Source organism: Tupaia chinensis, unplaced genomic scaffold (genome assembly GCF_000334495.1).
Source record: "Tupaia chinensis unplaced genomic scaffold, TupChi_1.0 Scaffold000418_1, whole genome shotgun sequence".
In the NCBI taxonomy this organism is placed as follows: Eukaryota; Metazoa; Chordata; class Mammalia; order Scandentia; family Tupaiidae; genus Tupaia; species Tupaia belangeri.
This window is the reverse complement of record NW_006159923.1, coordinates 2,120,969-2,128,926: the sequence shown is the minus strand read 5'-3', so window position 1 is coordinate 2,128,926 and position 7,958 is coordinate 2,120,969. Positions and strand designations below refer to the sequence as shown.

At 45.4% G+C, this 7,958-nt stretch overlaps 1 protein-coding gene across 1 annotated transcript in view; it reads left to right on the top strand.

Annotated features, from left to right (window-relative positions):
* Positions 1–2,532: 2,532 nt before the first annotated feature.
* COMMD7 (COMM domain containing 7) overlaps positions 2,533–7,958 on the top strand; it is a gene marked incomplete at its 5' end in the record, with an annotated part of 23,614 nt that continues 18,188 nt past the window's right edge. The window contains 2 exons of the mRNA XM_014590208.1: positions 2,533–2,604; positions 2,712–2,814. Coding sequence (XP_014445694.1) covers positions 2,533–2,604; positions 2,712–2,814 — 175 coding nt within the window. The remainder of the gene's footprint in view (positions 2,605–2,711; positions 2,815–7,958) is intronic.

Sequence of the window (7,958 nt, the reverse complement as noted above, 5' to 3'; positions counted from 1 at the left end):
TCCCCAGAGTGCATGTACTCACCTAAGAGGGAGACAGAGAGAGAGGGAGATGCAGAAAGCACCTCCTATAGGACCTGGTCTCTCCACAATCCCTTTTCCTCCATTCCTCCATCCTGTCTGGGTTTGGGGCACACAGGCACACATGCCCTGTGTTTTTCATGCTCCTGGGTCTTGGACTCAAGCCTCATGGTCAGCCACATGGGATCGGCTGCATTGACAACCAGACCATAAGCTGGCCTTATTTTACATTCTTTTGTGTTGGTTGGGTCATTTTATTTTATTATTTTTTAATTTGTTTTAGATTTTTGTCATAGGGTGCGTGCGCTCATCAGAAACAGACAGACAGAGACAGAGAGAAAGTGAGAAATCACCCCCTGGTGGGTGATGGCCGTGTCACAATCTTTCCTCCTTCCTCCTCCTTGCGATGTCCTCAGATGGCAAAGACAGAGAACTCTGGGGTCTCTCCCTCTTCCTGTGAGGATATCAGCTTTATGAGATTAGAGCCCTACCCTTAGGGACTCATTCAGCCTTTACCACCTCACAGGCCTGTCCCTAAATGTAGCCACATTGGGAGTTAGGGCTTCAACATAGGAATCGGGAGACACAGACATCAGTCCCTAATGAGCTAGCCCAGTAAAGAGGAGGATTAACATGCATAAGACGAGAAGAGCATGTCCTCACACAGAGTCTATGTGTTAAAATGTACTGTTTGGGCAGCCAGTAGTACGGTGGTTAAGGAGGCTGGCAGCCCTCTTTGAGGCCTGGACACGGTGGCTTAAGAAACACACTGCTTGGGACCAGCAGTTAGCGTAATGGCTATGTCGCTGGACTCCTATGTAGTCGACCGCAGTTTGTGTCTCGGACTGGGTGGCTTAAAACTCATGCTGGGCCCGTGTGCGTGCGTGCCCAAAATCCCGAGAGGAGAATGGAGGAGAAGGGATTGCGGCGCGGCCATCCCCCTGGGGGGTGATTTCTCGCTTTCTGTCTCTGTCTGTCTGGCGAGCACACGCGCCCTATAGCAGAAACCTCTTAAAAAAAAAAAAAAGAAACACATTGGTTGTGTGTGCACGTGTGTTCAGAATCCTTACAGGACAGCGGAGAAGAGATTGCAGCATGGCCATCTGCCCTGGGGGTGCTTTCTCACTTTATCTTTCTGTCTCTCTGGTTCCAACAACAAAACCATTACAAAAAAAAAAGGAAAAGATTGGTATCTTGTTATACAAGGAGCAAAATGTCTATTGTGTGGAGAAAACCCCAGAAAATATGGATAGGCAAAACGGAAGAAAATAAAAATCATCCAAAGTCTCAGGGGCTGGCAGGTGAAGTGGTAGTTAAGGGCACTGGATTCCCACATGGCCTACTGTGGTTCAAGGCCCGGAATTAGCAGCTTGCTTTCTCACTTTCTCTCTCTCTCTCACTCTGTCCCTCTCTGGTCAAATTAAAATAAATTAATAAAGTCATAAAATAATTTTAAAAAATCATCCAGAGTCTCACCACACAGCAGTACTGCTCTCATTGTTCAGGTAATCTCTTTAGAACTCTTTTCCTGTCTGTGCAGGAGAATATCTACATATTTAGAGTCTAGAGATGTACACATACATTCACAATCTCTCTTTCTCTTTTTTTAGTTTTGCTATAGGGTGTGTGCACTTACCAAAGATAGAGAGAGGGGGGGTGGGCAAAGTGAGAAATGATCCCCAGGGACGGGCCACTGGCCATGCTGCAGTCCCTTTTCCTCCATTCTCTCAGGATTTGGGGCCTGTACGTAATGTGCCTGGTGGGATTTTTCAGGCTGCCAGGCCTGGGACTTGAACTGCACAGTTGGCCTTGTGGTATCCAGCTGCTTTAACCTCCACACCACCTGCTGCCTCCCTTTGTAAAACTTCCCAGAAGGTACGAGTGCTCATGAGAGAGCGAGCGAGTACGTGAGAATGCACCCCTCCAAGGAGGTTGCAGTGTGGCCATCCCCCCAGGGGTGATTTCTCACTTTCCCTCTTACTGTTTCTCTTTCCAGGGAGCAAGCACATGCACCCTAAGGCAATAAACTCTAAAAACCAAAGCACAATAGGGTGTCATAGATAGAGTGACACAGGGGGGTGGGATTTGAGTATGTACCTTGCAGATGGTCAGAACAGGTCACCACTACCTGTCTGGCCTGTCTTTATTCTTTGCTCACAGGTCTGTCACTGACTGCAATGAGGCACGCTGGTGTAGGAGTGAAGTGGGGTTTTTTTTGTTGTTTGTTTTTTGGTTTTGAGAGGTTTTGGCTGTAGGGCGCATGCACTTGCCAGACAGACAGAGAGAGACATAGAGACAGGAAGTGAGAAATCATCCCCCCGGGGGGGGGAGTATGGCCATGCCACAATCCCTTCTCCTCCATTCTCCTCGTGGGATCTTGGGCACGCACACACACACACCTCGCGTGTTTAAGCCACCGGGTCCAGGACTCGAACTGTGGTCAACTACATGGGAGTTCAGCGACATAACTATTACGCTAACTGCTGGTCCCCAGGAACTAAGTTTTACTGATGCTCTGTGTTCTCTTCACAGCAATTCTCTGCCCTCACAGACGTGCTTTTCCACTTCCTAACTGAGCCAAAAGAGGTAAAGCGTTCTGAGCCTTTTGTGATAAGGAGCGTTCTGGAGCGGGAGTCTGCGGCGTGGAGATGCTCAGGAAGTGATGGCCGGTTTGTGTTGTTCCCTCTCTGCAGGTGGAAAGGTTCCTGGCTCAGCTCTCTGAATTTGCCAGCGCCAATCAGATCAGTCTTGGGCCCTTGAGAAGCATCGTGAAAAGCCTCCTTCTAGTTCCCAATGGTGAGTGGCTTTTCCCGCCAGACATTACCTGAGCATTTCTGTCGTCCACGCGTTCATCATAGCAGGCTCTGGACGTAGTCCAGGGTGCTCAGGAATGAGCCACACGTGGGTGGGGCTCCCAGTCCAGGGAGGGAACCCAAGTAAACAGGTAGGAAGGAAAACAGAGGGGCAGTGTGGAGCAGCACACTCAGAGTTCAGTCTGCAGTCTAAGTTCATTCCCGAACTGCTCTCCTGTCCATTCTGTGCAGGAAGTACAGACATTGAGAGCACGTGTCGGGAACTTCTGTAGCAGTTGGACAATGTCACTTGAATTTAATAATTTTTTAAAATGGGCTTGTACTTTATTGTAGTACAATAGGCACAATAGGAAATTTACCCTTTTAAGCATTTGGAGCTTGTATTTTGTGTGTCTTTTTTCATTTCCATATTCATTTCATTTTCATTGCACTTTACAAAAATACCAGTCCATAACAGATTGAAAATACAAAAGAGAGACCGACAGGTGTCATGGTGGTTAAAATGCCAGATTCCTACATAGTCGACCAAGGTTCGAGTCCCGGACCTAGTGACTTGAAACTCACGCCAGTATGTGTGCCTGCTTGCCCATGATCCTGGGAGGAGAATGGAGAAATGACTATGGCGTGGCCATTCCCCCTGGGGGGTGCAATTCCTCACTTTCCCTCTCACTTTCTCAGTCTCTCTCTGGTGAGCACATGCACCCTAAGGCAAAAACCTCTTTAAAAAGAAAAATACAAGGGGCTGGTAAATGGTGTGGTGATTAAGGTACTAGACTCCCACATGGGCAACCGTGGATCGAGTCCCAGACCTGGTGGCTTGCTTTCTTACTCTCCATCTCTCTCTCTCTCCCTCTCTCTGGCTCTGTTTCTTTCTGGTCAAATTGAAGAAGAAGACCAGCAGATGGTGTGTGGTTAAGGCACTAGGACATTCCCACATGACGACAGTTTGAATCCTGGACCTGGTGGGTTGCTTTCTCACTTTCCCTCCCTCTCTCACTCTGTGTGTCTCTATCTGGTCAAATTAAAATAAATGAATAAATAAGTAAAATTAGATAAAATAATTTTTTTAAAAATTGAAGAAGAAATAAAATTAAATAAAGTAATTTTTTAAAAAACACAAGAGAAGGGCCAGAAGGTGGTGTGGTGGTTAAGGCACTGGACTCCTGGCTACTTGCTTTCGCTCTTTGTCTCTCTGTATCTCTCTCTGGTCAATTTTAATAATAATAATAATAAAATTAAATGAATAATTATTTTTTTCTTAAAGAATTGTTCACAGGACCAGCAGGTGGCATGATGGTTAAGGTGCTATACACTCCCACATAGCTGACCACAGTTCAAGTTCCAGACCTGATGGCTTGCTTTCTCACTTTTTCCCTCTCTTTCTCTGTATCTCTCTCTGGTCAAATTAAAAAAAAAAAAAAAAGAAATAAAAAAATTAAAAAAAAATTTTTTAAATTTTTAAAAAGAATTATTCACTTAATTTTATTTATCATTATTATTTTTAAAAGTTTTATTACAGGACACGCACACTCACCAGAGAGAGACAAGGAGAGAGGGAAAGTGAGAACAAGCCACCAGGTCTGGGACTCAAACCTTGAATGGCCACGTGGGAGTCCAGCACCCCAACCACCATGCCACCTGTTGGTTCCAAATTAAATGAATAATTCTTAAAAAAAAAAAAAAAGCAAAAGATAGGTCCTTTGCTGCAGGTGTTTGAGAAGCAGTGTGCCTAAAGCAATCAGGAGAAGTCTCAGTCAGGAAGGAGGCAGTCACAAAGGCTTAGCGGTGGGGTGTTCATCACAGTGCTGTTTATGATGGAGGAAAAAGGGAAGCAATTGAACTGCCTGGCAGCAGGAGGTTGGCCAGTCTTTATAGGGGAACTTCACAGCAATCAACTATGCATACTTTTTTTTTTTGGAGAGGTTTTTGCTATAGGGCGTATGCGCTTGCCAGAAAGACAGAGAGACAGAAAGCAAGAAATCACCCCTCAGGGGACATGGCCACGCTGCAATCCCTTCTCCACTTGGGATCTCGGGATCTTGGGCACGCACGCACACATACACACACACACACACACATATGCCCAACGTGAGTTTAAGTCACTGGGTCTAGGACTCAAACCGCAGTCGACTACATAGGAGTCTAGTAACATAGCTATTATGCCAACTGAAAGTCCCTCCTTTCGTACTTTTTATGTATGCTAATAGAGACGCAAATAAGCCTGTATGTAGTTTTGTTTTTCATAAATGGTAGCAAGTCAAAATTACTTTGCAACTTGCACTTTTTTGTACTTAGTATGTCACAGAAATCTTTCCATATCAACTTTATTCTGTAGATGGCTATGGTATGTGTAGTTAGTGGTGACTCTATCTCCCATTACTAGACATTTTACATTCTGGTGTTTCTTTTTATTTTTAAAGAATTATTTTATTTAACTTTATTTATTTATTTTAATTTGACCAGAGAGAGACAGAGAGGAAAAGTGAGAAAGCAAGCCACCAGGTCTGGGACTCGAATTGCAGTCGGCCATGTGGGAGTCCAGCGCCCTCAACCAGCCCCCCCAAGGAATGCTTCTTCTCTGCCTTTATTTATTGATAGATCAACTAGCTCTCAGTCCTATGCTTTGATAGTAAATTATGAGCTAAAACTGTCCTTCATCTAAGGGTAAGGATCTGAATTCATCTGGTTAATGCCCATGCGTTTCTGCAATTCAGGTCTGTGGTTTGCTGTACTTTTCAGTTAGCTCTCCTTTTTATTTTTTTAGAATTATTTATTTAATTTTATTTTATTCATTCATTTATTTTAATTTGACCAGAGAGAGACACACAGAGAGAGAAAGGGAAAGTGAGAAAGCAAACCACCAGGTCCGGGACTAGAACTGTGGTCGACCCTATGGAAGTATCCAACACCTTAACCACCACGCCTCTTGCTGGCCTCACTCTTTCTATCCATTTACTTTTTGTTCTCATGGCAGCTGGACTTGGTTCTTCCTACAGGGTTTTCTTTCTTGAATTCCTTATTTCTTCCAGCGCATCTCCTAAGCATCTGACATTGTAGCTTGGACATTTCTTGGCCCCTTCTTACTCCTTGGCCTCATGTGTCTTTCTTTCCTATCCCTAAGGCTGCCTGGCTATAGCAGGAAGGCTCCACCTCTGCTCTCCCACCCCAAACCCGATTTGCCCCGAAGCGCACTTTCTACAGCACAATTTCAGTCGCGCTGCTCTTCTCAACTGCGCTGTGCATGATGAAGCAGTCCTTGGCATTCAAGGCCTTCCTCGATCTCATCAGAAACAAAGAGCCTCCAGGCCACTATCCAGCCCTTTCCTCTTCCTTACTGTGCAGTGAGACCTCCCTATACAGGCCCCGCTTGTTAGACCTGGAGGGGCTTGAGAACCCGCCAGTTCACTCCTCCGCTATCTGGTCTGACTGCCCATAAAAGGCTTCAGTGGTCAGACGGAATCAGAGCATGCCCCCCGCCCCGCCCCGGCCCTAGGACCTCAGAGATTCATGCACATATTAACATCTCAGGCCCTGCACAGTCCTGTCATAGAGAAACTGTTTAACCAGTATCTGAAATACAGTTAATCATGAAACCTTTTTTTTAGGGGGGAGGGGGCAAGTAAAAGGCTTTGTAAAATGCTGATTTTTGTCTTTTTTGTTTGTTTGTTTTTGTATTTTAGTTTTTGCTGATAGTGTAGTTGGGCTTCCTGAGAGAGACAGAGTGGCAAAGTGAGAAATCACTCCCCACCCCACCAAGGACCATGGTCACGCCACAGTCCCTTCTCCTCTCGGGATTTTGGGCACACACGCACATGCACATGGCATGTTTTTCAAGCCATGGAGTCCAGGACTGAAAACATGAAGTCGACCATTTGGGATCCAGCTACTTTAACCGCCACCTCACAGCTGGCCCTATCTTGTTTGGTTTTGTATTTAATGCTTTTTTTTCTCTCTTTTATTATTTAGTATTTAATATATAATTTTTTAAACCCTCCCCCCTTTGGGACTAGTAAATGGGGTAGTGATTATGTCGCTGGACTTCCACGTAGTCGACTATGGTTCAAGTCCTGGACCCAGCAGCTTAAAACTCACGCTGGGTGCATATGTGTGCCTGCTCCAGAGAATGGAGGAGCAATTGTGATGTGGTTATCCCCCCCGGGAGTAATTTCTCGCCTTATGTCTCTCTGCCTCTCCAGCACACGCCCTATAGCAAAAATCTCTCCAACGAAACAAAATACCCCCTTTCAATGATTATCAACCCATGGGACCAGCAGGTGGCATAGTGTTTAAGGTGTCGGAATTCCATTGGAGTCCTAGACCTGGCAACTTGCTTTCTCGCTCTTCTTCCCTCCCTCCCCCTTCCCTCTCTCTCTCTCTCTCTCGCTCTCTCTCTGGCAAAACTCATGTAAAAAATAAATAAATAGGGGGACCAGCAGTTAGTGTAATGGCTATGTTGCTGGACTCCCATGTAGTTGATCGTGGGTTGAGTCCCAGATCCGGTGGCTTAAAACTCACGCCGGGCGCGTGTGCGTGCGTGCCCAAGATCCCGAGAGGAGAATGGAGGAGAAGGGATTGCGGCGTGGCCATCCCCCCTAGGGGGTGATTTCTCGCTTTCTGTCTCTATGTCTCTCTCTCTGTCTGGTGAGCGCACGCGCCCTATAGCGAAAACCTTTAAAAAAAAAAAAAAAAACCTCTCAAAAAAAAAAAAGAGGGAAAAATAAATAAATAAAATAATTCTTTTTAAAAAAATTATCAACCCATGACCAAACCGTTTTATCTGTGTTCCACCCACTTCTCATTGCTTCTCAGACTGAATTGTGTTATTTATTTAATTTAACTTTATTTATTTGTTTATTTATTTAAATTCGACTAGAGAGGGGAAGAGTGAGAGAGAGAAGAGAAAGCAAGAAAGCAAACTCCTGGGTCTGAGACGTAGATGGCAGTCGCTGTGTGGGCGTCCTGTGCCCTGAACCACCATGCCACCTCCCGGCCCTCAGAGTGAATTATTTTAAAGCAACTATCAGACATATCATTTCATTCCCTAGTTATCTGTCCTTGAAACATTTCCCCCTTATCAGTGCCATTATCGTATCTGAAAGGAGAGTGGGGAGTCAGCGTGCCGCTCTT